General features: G+C 55.9%; 1 protein-coding gene across 3 annotated transcripts in view; it reads left to right on the top strand.

Annotated features, from left to right (window-relative positions):
- MYO5B (myosin VB) overlaps positions 1–14,973 on the top strand; it is a 258,368-nt gene that overhangs the window by 154,280 nt on the left and 89,115 nt on the right. For all 3 annotated transcript variants that reach the window (XR_006787004.1, XM_045850063.1, XM_045850061.1), the window contains exons 8-10: positions 877–984; positions 2,342–2,451; positions 6,636–6,901. Coding sequence is in view for 2 of the 3 variants with exons in the window: in XM_045850063.1 (XP_045706019.1) it covers positions 877–984; positions 2,342–2,451; positions 6,636–6,901 (484 nt within the window). In the remaining variant the exon portion in view is untranslated. The remainder of the gene's footprint in view (positions 1–876; positions 985–2,341; positions 2,452–6,635; positions 6,902–14,973) is intronic.

The raw sequence follows: 14,973 nt of genomic DNA, 5'->3' as shown, positions 1-14,973 counted from the left end.
GCTAGGGGAGCAGGAAAACCGGCCAGGGCTCGGTTTTGACCTCTCATCCAAGTCGAACGTTTTACCCTTAGGGACACTAAGTACCAGGCAGCATTGTACCACACAACGCTGCTACACGTTCGATGGAAAATTTAAGTGATTTTCAGGGGTGATTTTGATTGTGTGTGTTGCCTTAAATGCCAATTTCCCAGCTGCCCGGTGTGAATGCTACCCACAGCTGGTCGAGTTTTCTCCTTCTGCTAAGGCTGGGCCCCTGCGCACCAGCTGTCCCCAGGCTGTGCCCAGAGGCTTGACTGAGGGGGATGAGACCGGGGGTGAGGCCAAACATGAGGGTCTCAGCCTTGTTCCCGGGCCTGCGTAGCCCAAGGGTGCCCCGACTCGCTGAGACATGCCAGGGAGCCAGAGCCAGGTCTCCCTGGGCACCTCACAGGCCCTCCCTTGTCAGATGAGCTCATCGCACGGAGACCGAAGGCGATGACGCCCATGATTCCTGGGTGGCTGCATGTCTCCATTGCGTGTGTCAGACCCTCCTCAGAAACACGTCCGTGATGAACAACCCTGCCTCCCAGCGAACTCTCCGTGACTGGCTTGCCTTTCACGTGCACGTGGTTTTCTCAGCACAGCTTTACACAAACACAGCAAACCCATTCTGACAGCGGAGCCTCATTTTCCAGCTTTCCTTCCTTGGTTTTCTCTCCCACGTGCCGAGGAAGGCAGCGTTTGGAAGGGCTCCGCCTCGTCTGGGAACGCAGTCCGGCCTGGGGGAGCTTGCTCAGGGAGCAGAACTGCTCACGCGTCAGTCACCGTCTGCAGGTGAACTGGGGGTGGTCGAGGCTTCCCTCCAGCGCCTGATGCCCCGCCCCCTTCCTTCCACAGCTTGCGCCGAGGACTACTTCTACACGTCCCAGGGCGGAGACACGTCCATCGAGGGCGTGGACGATGCTGAGGACTTTGAGAAGACGCGACAAGCCTTCACGCTCCTCGGTGAGGGGCTTGGGAGGCAGGGGGCGGGGGGGGGGGGGCAGGAGGTCTGATGCTGATGCCACCGAGGGGAGAGAGGCAGAGCCTCAAGCTGCGGGGCCTGTCCGCAGTCACCAGCTGCTGCAGGAGCCTGCTCATCCCTGGGGAGTCTCTTCCTGCTCCCTTCTCCTCCTGTCCTGGCTCTTGGCTCCAATGCTTAAGGCTTGGGGCTTTGTTGACTTTTCCGAAAAGTAAGAAGTTGAGAGTTGCTCTGGTTGGTGGGTCATCTAAGTAAAGTTTTCAATCCTAGCATGATGCACTTTCATGCCCACTGATACAGGTGGTGCTGGCATTTTTATAGCCCAATAAATGATTGCCTTAAAATTAAGTAAGTAGCCCTGGCTGGTGTAGCTCAGTGGATTGAGCGCGGGCTGCGAACCAAAGTGTCGCAGGTTCGATTCCCAGTCAGGGTACATGCCTGGGTTGCAGGCTATAACCCCCAGCAACCACACATTGATGTTTCTCTCTCTCTCTCTATCTCCCTCCCTTCCCACTCTAAAAATAAATAAATAAAATCTTAAAAAAAAAATTAAGTAACTAGAGCAGGGGAGGAATGTCGGGGAAAAATTGTACCCTCCCCCAAACTGAGCGGTAGGTTGACTGGCGTTCATGACATTATTGTGATTTTTTTAAGTCTGAAATATCTTGCAATTGAAAAAGAAAGGATAATGCTTTAAAGCTGAGTATGAACAATAAAAGACTATACATGTCTTTGGTGACTTAGTTGCATAAAGTGGACAGTGGGTGTTTGCTGCTGCGGTGGCCCCGAGGTAGGTGGCGGGCATGCCTGTCCCGACCGCACAGCCCGGGGCACAGTTGCCTGCAGGACACCCAGCCCCACCTCCCTGGTGCACCCCGAGAGCACTGCTCCTTGCCCCCCACCCCCCGTTGGCCCTTGTCACAGATGTGTGCAGGGCATCATGTTGGGAGAAAGATGACCTCAGACAAAGGGCCAGTCTTATCAAACTGGTGAAAACATCCATAAAGCATTCAGTTGAAATCTCAAGTCTGAAATGAGCCCTCATGATTGCGCCTCTCCTCTGCTCCTGGAAATTAAATCGGTGCCGTGACCCAGCTGGTTTGATCGGGGCGATCGACGTGAAGATGCGTCCCTGTTGCCTGGGGGGCCCCTCGGCCCTGGGGCCGCCACCCCTGCGCGTGGTGATCGCCTGGGGAGGAGCTGGCACCACTTCAGGCGTCGCCGGCCCAGAAAGGAAAATCAAACCTTACTCCTTTTTCAAGTCCTGACAAGAAGGGTGAAATGTCCTTTCCATCCTGCGTGGACGTCGAGTGTCATGGGTTCTTTTGTTTTCCTCCCCAGGAGTGAGGGAGTCCCACCAGATAAGCATCTTTAAGATAATTGCTTCCATCCTGCACCTCGGGAACGTGGCGATCCAGGCGGAGCGTGACGGCGACTCCTGCAGCGTGGCGGTGAGTCGAGCTCCAGCACCGGGGATGGACGCACCCACGTCTCCGGTGCTCCGGCCACACCCAGCGGGATCTGCCTGTGCACTCACAGGGCGCTCGTGGGTTCTCTGTTCTTACCAGTAACAGGCGCTGTCCCCTTGCTGATGGCTTCTTTCAAGAACAAATCCTTTTCAGATCCGCTGCCATCAAATTTCTGTCACGGAGGGCAGGGAATTGAGTAACTACTAAATAAATCTATTTTTAGTTTTTGATTTTAGAGAGAAACACATGGATTTGTTGTTCCACTTATTTATGCATTTATTGGTTGGTTCTTACATGTGCCCTGACTGGGGATTGAACCCACAACCTTGGTGTGTCGGGACAATGCTCCAGTCAACTGAGCTACCCGGCCAGGGCAATAAATTATTTTTGATGGGTCAATTTGCCAAGCACCCTGAGGCCTGTGGAATCCTACCAAGTGTCGTCAGACCATGAGTACTTGGGGCTCCTGACTGCGGGCCACACTGCAGGGCTGTGGGGGAGGGCTGGACACTGTACTTGGTGGCCGTCCCCAAGGAGCTGACAGTCCAACTGGGGAGAGGAGGCAGCTGACAACACGGGCCAAGATCTTGACAGCGTGAGGCGGAGCCCTGAGACCGCCCCGTGAAAGTGCCGCAGACCGTGAAGTGCCTGACGAATGCTCTTGACAACTGTTTTTTCCCAGCGCCCAAACAGGGCCTGGCAGGTGGTGACCGAAGAGGCCTGAGTGAGCAGAGGGCAGAGGGGGCACCAGGCAGAGCAGACGGCCGCCGTGGGCGCTCACCGGGGCTTCCCTGCGTCGTGCGAGGCAGCGCTGATGTCCCGACCACGAATGCGTGGTCTGCGACAGTGCAGGACAGGCCTCTTTTGTGCCCACTTACCGCGACACAGGCGGTGCTGGAGGTGGGGGAGGAGGGAGGCAGGACAGACAGAGGTTTGGGTTCCCCTTGGGGCAGCCAGCCTTTCCTTCCGAGCTCAGAGCAAGGCGAAGACTTTGAGCACAGGCACTCGGACCAGGCTGGTCTCGGACGGTTCTGTGGCTGGAGGCTGTGCAGAGAACGGATTGAGTGAGTGAGAACTGAGCGTCAGGACAGCCAGCGTTCAAACCCTGGTTCTGCCCCACTTACTGATCGTTACTGAACCTTTCCGGGTCTGTTTCCTCATCTGCAGGGCGGGGGCGAGGTTACCTGCCTTACTTAGCACAGGGCTCCGGTGATTCAGTTCCTACCTGTTGTCATCACTGTGGTTAGAGCCAGAGTGGGCCTTATGAGCACCCTTCTCACTGCACAGGGTGGGAAAAACTAAGGCCCGGAGAGAGGAGACACCTCTAAGGTCTAATGGCCACTGATGGCGAAGCCGGTCCAGAGCCAGCCAGCGTTCTCCCCCCCCCCCCACACCACTGCCAGCCTGGCTGCCCCCCCATGGACTGCCAGTCCCTGGGCCTGGGGCTGCCCTCCTCCGCCTCGCGCCCCCATGGGGCCTAGCACAGTGTGGGGTGCACAGGGTGCGTCCCAGGAATGCTTTGCTGACTAGTTGCCAGTGAAACTCCCCCTCTCCACTGCATTTTGGTTTATTCCTTGGGACACAGGGTGGGCCCCGTACTGGAACTGCTGCCTGTCCATACGCCGAGTGCCTTCTGCTCGCTCGCGTTTACTTTCAATTAAGGCATGAAAATGTGTCCCACGACTGCCCGAGTTGCCTTGGAGATGCAACAGCGCGCAATTACTTGGACGCCAGAGGCAATTTGTTTCTTGAATTTGGCCCCATGGGCCCCACAAACCTAATCTGCTACCTCTGATGCTGGCTATTTGTAATGGATTTGGCATCATTTAATTAAGCTTAAGTGTAAATTACATGATGTCGAATCAGTTTCAATTAGCACCTTTAATCAACAGTCAGAAGGGGGTCATAGAGGGGTACACCACAGCTCACTGCAGTGGGGGGGGGCACCCTTCCCAGGAAGATGATCAGACCCTTTCTCCGCTGCATCCACCCGGGAGGAGCCAGGCAGGGCAGGGCACCTGTGGGCAGCAGGTGTGGGCACTTGTGGAGGCTGGGAGCAGGCCATTGACCTGTCAGGGCATCCAGCTGCAGTGCTGGGCCTGGCAATTACGAATTTCCTGGAAATAGGTCAGACGAACAAGTCAGACACTTGCCTCCTCTGAACCTCTCGCCTGCCAAGCAGTCCCCAGGCGTTCCACCTTACTGCACATGGCTCTGTTTGGGGGAGGGGGGCAAGCAGCTGGGGGGTCCCTGCAGGGGGAGAGGCTTGTCAGCCAGGAGACCTGGCCCCCCGCAACCCCACCTCTCCACACCCACCCGGCCCGTGCTGAATCTCGTGGGCTGGGTGAGGGGCTCTGGGCCACAGTCGGAGGGGCACCCTTCACTGCATTCTCTGCTGAGAAGGTGGGGGGGTGGGCTAGGATGGCAGTTCCCAAGGTATTTTCCTGCGAACGTAAATCCTACGCCTCTTCTTAGGGAAAGAAGGGTTCTTTGGCCTGGTAAATTCAGGAAATGCTTGGTAGAGTACCTGTGTCTTGATGCTGATGGGCTGCCATTACAAACCAGTGCATGCAGTCCTGTTTGACCTGAGGCCTGGCCCCGCCCCTCTTGTTAAGGAGAGCCAGTCGCCATGTCTGTAACCGTTGCCCCACACACCATACTTTGTAAAAACACTGGACCATACTTTGTAAAAACACTGGCCTTGATGGTTGCTGGAGGTTCTTTCCTACTCAGACATTTTGTTACTTTGTAACGGTGTTTGTTTGGGGTAGATTTTAAGTATCTACAGGAGAAATACACACACACATAGAGCCTATATAGAGAGAAAGGAGGGAATGATACAGATATCAGCTCATTTTCATTGAACAAGCCCTCATTTAAATCCTCCCATGCAGCCTCATCAGGAAATGAGTCCCCCCAGCAACTTGGGGCCATCAGGAGGCAGCAGTCATGGTCCAAAGGACTCCCTTTCAGCCTCAGAGTTAATAAGTGTGCCAGCAGGCTCATGGCTGGGTTATCAGCTTTCCTGGGTGGATTTAGATGAGGGGGTGACAAATGGGTGAGAGAAACCTCATAGGAAAAGCAGGTTTTCCGTGAGGTGCCCTGGGTGCCCAAGAGATGTACCCATTGCATGAAAGCAGACAAGTAAGTCCCTGTGGGTGATCTGGTTCTCAGTGGCTCAAAGGCCAGGAAGTGTGATTGGTACCTGGGGTAAAGGAAGGTCAAGATGAAAGGCAGCTAGCTGGCAGGGGCGGCTGTGTTCACTGGGTAGCGGGGCCCTGGGCACCTGGGTGAGACGCTGCCCTGCTCTAGGACTGGGCTTCTCACCCAGATCGAGAGGACTCTTAAGCCGGAGGGATCCTGGCTTGTTTTATTTTTCAGCTCTCAGCCTGTGGTGTTATCAGTTAGTGTTCCAAGTGATTTTTCTCAGGTTAAAACTTGTTCCATGGTTTTACCATTGGTCCCAGCCTTCCATCTGGATTCACCTTGTCCCCTAAGCATCAACTGCTTTAAGAACATACAGTTCAACTGCATGCTCTGTAGTGTCACTGAGGCTAAGATGAAGGAAAGGCTGCTTGCAAGCTCAGGATCGCGCGCATCCGTGCAGGAAGGGCCGCGTCTGTGCAGGGTCAGCTCAGGGCGCCGTTCTGCACACGTGGCTGTCAGGCCGGGTGCTCGTCAAAGTTACGTTCAACAGTGAGCACTTCTTTCTGGGCTCCGGGTTAAGCACTGCACATGGAACTCTGCAGACGGAAACGGCCTTCACTGGGACCCTGCTGCCTTCCCGCGGGCTCCTTAATCTGCACAGTTTATCTGCGCCTAAGTGTCAGTTCTCATGCGGCTCCAACCGGTGCCTCTGCAACCAGCTGGCCATGGGGGAGGGGACGGGACAAGTGGAGCACGTTTTTGTCTGTTAAAGCCCTGGTACTTTGGTGAGTAGCAGGTGCACTATCCTCCACTTGAAACACACTCTTGGGGCCCTAATTGTCGTCTCCACTCAGCGCTGAGTGTCAGTGAGACTTCGGAGCAGCGGCTGGCGACAAAGTGGGGCTCTGCAGTGCTGGGCCCGTTCTGTCGCCGGGCAGGAGGGCAGAGGGCAAAGGGCATGCTGGCGGGCCTGTCCCCCACGCGCCTCCTGAGCCGTCTGCTGTGTCTCTTCCTTCCAGCCTCAGGACGAGCACCTCAGCAACTTCTGCCGACTGCTGGGGGTGGAGCACAGCCAGATGGAGCACTGGCTGTGCCACCGCAAGCTGGTCACCGCCTCGGAGACCTACGTCAAGACCATGTCGCTGCAGCAGGTGGTCAACGCTCGCAACGCCCTGGCCAAGCACATCTACGCGCAGCTATTCGGCTGGATCGTGGAGCACGTCAACAAGGCGCTGCACACCTCCCTCAAGCAGCACTCCTTCATCGGAGTTCTGGACATCTATGGGTGGGTAGGCCTGCACCCTCGCCCCGCCCCCACCCCTCCTGGAGCCCTTGGTGTCTTCCTGCTGGCGTTCGAGAGGCCTCCTGGGCAGGTCTCACTCGGGAGTGGAGGATGTGGGATGGCATTTTTGGTTGTCGCGGTGCCTGGGGTCACTACGGGCACCTGGTGGCCTGGGGCCTGGAGTGGTCAGTGTCCCGCAGCATGGAGGCCAGTCCCGAGGAAGAGTGGGCCCTGTGCAGACACCAGGAGCTCCCCCGGTGAGCAGCCCTGGAGACGTCTGTCTGGGCAGCTGGGAAACGGGCCCAGGGAGGGAGATTCTTGCCCGGCGTCAGACTGGAATTTACTGTGAACTTAAACTCGGGCTTCGTATCTGTCATAGTTAAATCTACCGTTCGACTTGGCTCACTGAGCCTCCAGTCAAGGTGATTACTTTAGCACCACAATCTCACCCAGCTCTGTGCCGTGTCTCCATTCCTGAGGCTTCTCGTGTTTTCGGAGTCCTAACCTGGCGGAAGGGGCCGTGGCTCCTCGTCTCAGCCTGTTTTGCAGGGAGAGGCAGCGTGGCACGGGCAAACCTTACGTGGCCAGGCGTCAGGAGGCCGGCGTTTTGCTTCCTCGCCGTCACCAGCTCGCTGAGCGAGTCTGCAGAGCACAGCCCCTTTCTGGGCTTCCACGGCCGCAGCGCAGGACGAGGTCTGAGCTGCAGGCTCTCTGAGGTTCTCTCCAGATCCCTGTTCAATTGTTCAACGTGATGTGCGGGGTCGCACCCTCCCTCGCACTTCATTGACGATCGGTGCCCTGCCAGACTTCTTTAGCTCATGATGGATTAAGTCCTCCCAGATCTTCGTGCCACAGAAACCGTGGCCCCTGTCCTAAGGGAGAAACTCGGACCCCGCGCAGGGCAGAGCGGGAAGCGCGGCGATGCTCTGGGGGAAACAGCGGCTGGGGGGCCGGGGGCTGGGACGCATCCCATGTAGAGGCTGCAGTCAGGGAGGCTCCCCGTGACAGTGGCCACTTCCCGGCACTGCCGGCCCTCACGCCGCCACCTCTGCTCTCGTTCATCACTGGGTTTCAAGCCGAGCCACGCGGCGTGCTGTGGGGGTAATGGCAGAAGACGGAAACTCGATGTCTGGCATGACAGAGGCCTCCAGAACATGCTGAGGAGTGAAGTCTCACGGGGCAGCAGGAGGACTTACAGCAGGGCCGATGGGACACTCGGTTTTAAGGCAGCAGACGGCGAGTCGGTGTGTTGGCAGAGCCAGGGAAAGCCTTGTGGGGAGGCGAGCTTGGGACTGGGTCTTTTAAAAGCAGGGGCAGCCTACGAGGGGGTGGGCAGTCGCCTGCAGCCACAGGAGCACAGTCCAGACAGTAGGAAACAGTGAAGTGTGAAAGGAAACGTCCTGGGCGGAGCCACCCAGCGTGGGAGGCAGGCGAGCGTGGCCTTCCCGGGAGCTGCGGGCTCCTGGCTGAGTGAGCGTGGGCGGCGGCTGCTCCTGCCAGCCGGTCGGGTGCCTGAGTGTGTGAGTCTGTGCTCAGTGCTTCCAGCGGCTCTGGGACGGCACAGCACAACCTCCGTGCCTGGCCGCCTGCTGCTCATGGCCAGTGATCCGTTCGGCAAGGCTCCCCGAGCCACGAGCATCTGCAGGTCATCGGCTTCCCCGAAGGACTGACCTGTAGTGTTAACCTTCTGGAGTAAGACCCAGAGGAACTCGGGCTGCAGCGTCCGAACCAGTCACCTGCGTCTGCCTGAGTGAGGATCTGATTCCGCTGAGCTTCCAGTGTGGGGAGAGTCACGTGCAGACTCATGACTGGCGTGAAAACATATCTTGACTTCAGTGCTACTGATATGTAAAACCTCACACGTCAGTTCTGTTCTGGTTATGCACTGTCTCGGCAGTGCCCCGAGTCTGAAAAGACGGCTTCCCCGCCTCCCGGGGATCCCCAGGAAAAGGCTCTGCTCGTTGTCGAGGGGCCCCGGCTTCCAGTGCTGCCCAGTCTGGCTCATCTCGTGTAAGCGGGTTTTTTGTGCTGATATTTGCCACTTAATTTTGTAGTTGAGTTTGTTTTCTCCAAGGCCTGAGACTGCCCACGGGGGAGAAGCAGATTCTGGGAAGGCTTGCTCGCCCGTGGTTTCATGGGTGGATGGCCCATGCGTGGGTGGGCAGCCTGAGGACCCCGACCCCTGTTTCTGGGGCCGACTCCTGACCGGTGCGTCTCCCTTGTCTCAGGGTGGCCGTGGGTTCCTGTGCGGGCGTCTGACGGCCTTCCCGTGAGAGCAGAGGCCTGTCGGGAGGCCGGGCAGCACAGGACCGCCGACAAGGCCTCCTGGGGACTCTCCTACCCTTCGGGCTTCCTTTCAGACATGATGAGCTTTCTTTAAAATCCCTGGTCTTCCTCAGATGCTAATTTACTTTCTCAAACCATGTCATAAAGAAGTCATATTTAAAAAGTGATTTGCCCTCCTGGAGAGGGAAATGCCTGGCAAGATGACTGATATACTCAGGGCAGTGCCACGTTCACACCCTTAGGGCAGAGTTGGGGACAGCAAGTTCAATACTGACAGGTTCAGCATTAACAAGCTGGCCGCATTCCTGGGCCCTCTGTGGCCAGAAAAGCACTCACTGGCGCCCCCTGGAGGTGCGAGTGCGAGCTCCTCAAGGCTCTGGTCTGCTGAGACACGTTGTATCCGTTTGCACCCCCTCAGCTCTCTCTTCTGGTTGGAGGGAATGTAATGAACGAGTAGGTGGCTCGAATCTGGAAGTTACTGTTTCTGATCCGTGAGGGCAGGGGCATCATTTCTTAATCTGGGACAAGATGGTGGCTGTCTGGGATGATTGGTGTTGAGCTACTTCTTGTCATTTCCCTTTTCCAATCATGGTCTCTTTCTACCCTGTTTCCTTTGGACTCTGGACACCTTCTGGAAATCCATGGAACCTTTTTTTGTCCCCAATGTGGTCACCTGTCAGTTATCCGGAAGTGGGCATCACACATGACACTCCTCTCTTGCCCTCTCTAACCGACCTCCTGCCCCTTTCACACTGACTCTGTCTTTAGGTTTGATTTGTGCTGTAACTGTGGGATGTGATTCTCTCTAAGGAGACTGCCATCCTCTGTGGCATCAGAAAACTCCATATTTTTTTATTTCTGAGTTTTCTACCCAAATCACTGACCACCCAACGCTGGAGAAGGAGAAGGCCATCTGCTCATTGTCTCACTTGTATCTCAGCCCTACGATGGGGATACTCGGTGCACATAGACATGCCCTTGGGATGACCTCCCGCCTTTGACCTTCTTACTCCCCCCTGTCGCTTGTGAGCAGAGGAGTGGCATGTGGAACCTGGAGAGATTGGGAAGGATGGTGGGGATGTGTTTCGGAATGCATGAAATTCTGTTCATTTAGAGGGCAGGAATGAGTTCTCGTTCTCTATCTCTGTATCTCTGTCTCTGCTTCTCTGTCTCTCTGTCTCTCTCTCCCCTCCCCCCCAATTGGGTTACAAATGTGCATAGCTAGCACCTAAAGAGTGGAGTTGCTGCCCCCTAGCCCACAATTAGGCACTAATTACTTCCACTGGGGTAATGTCCCCAGGTGAGCTGCAGCCCCGTGCATGGCATTATTGGCTCTCCAATCAAGCTCTTTCTAGAGACAACGGAAAAGAGTTTTGTAGTATAGATGAGCCACTCCATGTTTTTCTGTAAATGTTCAAGATGTTACTGTACAATCAGCAGCCAAAGTGAATAAACACTTGCTTCTTTGTATACATAGCAGACAGTGCCCGAGCCAGCACTGTGACTCATGGAGCCCCTTTATGCTGTTCTGACTGGTAGTTAGTGCAGACAGCAGGCTGGTTCTGAGCACCTGCATGTACCGCACGGGCCACAGCTGCCTCCACCACACCTCCGATGAATCCCTTGCTACAGTCCCTTCCCTGTGACTCCCCTGAACATCCATTTCCAGCTTCCCAGTGCCCCAGTAGACAGGTGGTTTCCCTACAGCTTGCTCCCCTGCCCCAGCTCCTAAAAAGTGCAAAGCAAGCAACACCCAGAGCAGTTTAGCCAACTCAGTCCGAGGTCCTTTCCTTAACTAAGGGTCTGGGAAGCTGTCTACAGGGCATTTCTTCCTGGGCAAAGGATGGAGACTGATAGGAGGAAGCCAGGCGTCTTTGGCCGGGGTTTCCTGCCCACGTTGCATCAACTGGCACTTGCCTCTGCAGGCTAAATTAATGGCAGCTGTAACCCTTTATTGCTCTCCGTTCCTCGAGGCAACAAGAAATAAACGGCTTCTACTTGGGAAAAAACACGCATTTATTTGTCTTTGACTTGAGCCTTCAACATGTGATGGGAGCTTTGGCGATGACCAGCCTGGGCGTGGTGAGGACAGTTGGCCTAGGAGACTTGGAGCAAGGCAGGGGCGTGGACTCCTGCCCAGTGCTGAGGGGCAGTGGGGGAGGGCACAGAGGGAGGGCGGGGTGTTTGGGCCCCAGGAGCAGGGAATGGGATTTGCTGGGGGTTTATATGCCTCTCAGGCCTCAGGTTACTTTCTGTGTCTCTTACGGTGTTTCTTGAGTGCTTTTTAATGAGGTGATTTTAAGATAATTTTTTAAACCTGGCTAAACAAAACTGTAACATAAAACCCACATTAGCCAACTGGGAGCGCACAGGCCTGCAGGGGGATGTCCAATCACGTTGTTGCACTCAGACCCCCGAGCTTCCAACTGCCCCACCGTCCCTCCGGCCGGCCCTGGAAACCGCTGCCCCCCGTCCTGTGTCCGTGAGTTTGTTCCTCTAGCCACGACATGTCAGCAGGCTCCATGCCTCATGTGTGTGGAATCCTCCCGTATCTGTGTTCCCACACGACCTTCGACAGAGTAGCAGTGGGTGAGGGTGGTCTTGGTGAAACAGGATGATGAGGCCATGCCCAGAGACTCCTGTTCCTCTGACCTGTGCTCCTCTGAGGGAAGGGCTGTTTCCTGGACTTCACAGCATCCCTGCGCTCCCCGGGAGCCCGAGGTTCTCGGAGGTTAATAATTAACTCAGAGTGCCTGGTCTACTTAATTTTTATTGCAGTTTCACTTTCCAGCCAACACTGTCCCACTTGTAGAGGCACGGGTGACCCTCACCACACCCAGAAGTCGAGAAGGAGGTGGTTTTTTCCTACTGCTTTGGGAAGGAAGGAGGAAATGGAAGGAGGGGTGAGAACTGAGCCACCCCAACCGGAGGTCTCCGGTCTCAGCGTCAAGTCTGAGTCTGTGTTTCGACCTCCCTCCCACCCAAGGATCTGGTCTGCAGTAGTGTCCACCTTGACTTGACAGCAGAAGTCTGATGGTCTCTAGTATAGACATTTCTTTGTGACGGTTAATGTGGACTATAAATCGAGTCACTGGGTTCACTTTAAAGAGCCGTCTCTGTGGATGGGAGGAATTGCTGCAGGTAAAACTGCTGTAGAGGAGAAGGCACCTGGGTCCCCCCCGTGGCTTCCGGAGGCCGGCCTTCTAGGCCACCCAGACCCCTCCTTCGTCTCCGGCGCTTCGGCGTTGCAGTAGTTACCCTAGAGGGCAGAGAAACTGTTTCCAGATAATATCGTAGAAATCGGGAAATTAGGAGCTAATTTCAGGGCATCTCGAATTAACGAGAATGTTCTTTGTGGGGTGCTACCAGTGTAAACCTTCAACCAGTGGTGAGTGGGATAGAAACCCTTTCTCTGGAGAGCCCAGGAGAAGCCCTGCGAGCAACCGCATGCCGGTGCCGCTGTCTGGCCACTTGCGAGGCGGCTCCTTTCTCTTCCCTTTAGGTTTTATTGGTTAAACTTCCTCTAGGGCTTGGCTGGCATGAGTGACTTCTCTTGGGGAGTGGTAGGGTAGGAGTGGGGAGGAAGTGGGGTGCTAAGTGACATAACTAGGTCTGTGGGGGGACCACCACTTGGGCTGAGAGGGGTGTAAACCGGGGGTAACTGGTAGCAGGCCCAGGGCCCCCCTCCCTGGAGCCCTGCAGTGCAGCCCCGGCTCGGACTTCACATCTTTGATGGTGTTTTATTACCTAGACTTGCATCTCCTGCGTGGGCATGAGCCAGGGCTGTTCATGCGCGGGGCTTTCGGCAAGCAGTCGACTCCTTTGATCTCCCTCCACCTCCGAGTTTTACTCTTTGGCGGAGGCGGCGGGTGCAGAGGAGGAGGGGACGCCTGACGTGCTCTGGGCAGTGCGACCCAGCCCGCCCACTGGGCGTCTGAGGCATGTGTTGTTGCTGGTCCCTCTGCACAGGGTACTTTCTCAGCACCGTGTCCAGCCCCTGCCGGGGGCGGAGCCAGCATTTCTATTGGGGAGTGGTCACTATGGAGGCCAGTCTGTTTGGAGGGCTGACTTCATTTTCTATAAGATGGAGAAAATGCCGCTGTCCACCCTGAAGAAGGAGCAAGGCGTTGAAGATTTAATTAAGGTAGCCTGCACCCCAGCCCCAGGCCCCGAGTTGGCACCCCACTCTCTGTGTGCCCCAACGCCGCCTCCCTTGGGACGTGGTCCTTGTTCCCCCTCCCGGGTCCTCACTGCCTTCTTCCCCTAATGAAACGTTCGCTCTTCTCTAAATGGAGAACGTGGCCTCTGAAACCCAGCTCCCTGGGTTCGACTACTGGCCCTTCTGCCCACTGACTCTCTGATTTGGGGCAGGTCATTTAACCTCCCTGTACCTTATCCCTTCAGCTGGAGGACGGGAGCAATAATACACCCTGGCTCTTGGTGTCTCGGGCACCCAGGGAGTGAGAGCTCACACAGCGCCTGGGCCCAGCCCGCTGCTGGCGCTCAGCAACAGGCCGCTGCCCGTTCTTTCAGCCTGTTGTGGGCGTGAGAAAGGGCACCTCCTCCCCCTGGATGTCTTCCCCTTCCCCTGCCTCGGCCAGAGGACCTCGCTCAGCGTGCAAGGCGGCCCTACTCCTTTGTGGCTGCCACTGCTGACCGGTCGCAGCGTCCCCAGCTGCTGAGCTGTGCCACTCCCGTTCAGTTGTGCAAGAGTGCCCACCTGCTTGCCCCACTGGTCATCCAAAGTCCCCTCATGTGCACCTCCCTCAGAGCCTTCAGAACCTTCCCGCTACTCGGCAGCACCAGCTTCAGTGACGCCCTGACTGGATCTCGCCTGGACCGTTGCTCCAGTGATAGCGGCCCTCCCTCTCGCCCACCTCCCCCCAGATCATTGCGCTCCACCCTTCTGCCAGTTTCTAAGATGCAAACCTGATGGTCGGAAAGTAAATAAAAATAAAAAGTCCTTCAGATTCTCCCGTTGCCCCTGGTGAGATCCAAACCCCTTGGCGTGGCAAACGAGGCCGGCAGCCGGGCCCCCACCCGGCCCCACAAGGCCCTGTCTCGTCGCTGAGCCCAGCCTCCACTGGGCACGCTCCGCCGTCCTCCCCTCCGCAGCGACCCAGCCGTTTGCAGAGACGTGAGTTGGTCAGCAAACGACGGAGTTGATGAAGTATAAATAGTTCAAACACGTTCATTTTTTAAAGGTAAAACCTATCAAAGACCTCAGCCAAGATCACAGATGGTTCACAAAGCACAGATGATTTCACGCACAGAAAACTTTGAACTCCATTAATGATCAGAAAGTAAAACTCAAACAAAAGCACCATTCGCGTGCTGGGTTTCCACAGACTTTTAGAAGTCGCTGTACACCAGGGACCAGAGGGCTGAGGCACAGGAACACTCCCACCCCTCCAGAGCGCAGGGGCTTTGTGGGGTGCAAAGCATTCTGTGTCTGAGTCGCGGTGGCCGTCGCCTGCTGCAGAACTCTTGTCAAGAATTCGTTACTGTTCATCCTTGAGTTTGCTGCATCTTGCACGTCAACTCCATAAACGTGAATTTAAAAAATGAAAACATCTTGACCGGCACTGGGAGAACAGGACACTTGCATACAGTGGGAGGTAGGGGTGGGGTGATGGCATAAATTGGCTTCACCCTCCTGGAAGTCATTTTGCTCCTGCCTCTTAAGAAACCACGCTCTGACGTGATGTTTCTCCTCCTAAGGTACTATCCTGTGGAAGGAGTAATGAAGTCAAAGGTGCACATACAATATTTGTCACAGCATCGATACC

This window comes from Phyllostomus hastatus, unplaced genomic scaffold (assembly GCF_019186645.2).
Source record: "Phyllostomus hastatus isolate PE091 unplaced genomic scaffold, TTU_PhHast_1.1 phas_contig_80, whole genome shotgun sequence".
In the NCBI taxonomy this organism is placed as follows: Eukaryota; Metazoa; Chordata; class Mammalia; order Chiroptera; family Phyllostomidae; genus Phyllostomus; species Phyllostomus hastatus.
The sequence above is the reverse complement of the archived record's forward strand: the minus strand, read 5'-3'. Positions and strand labels throughout refer to the sequence as shown.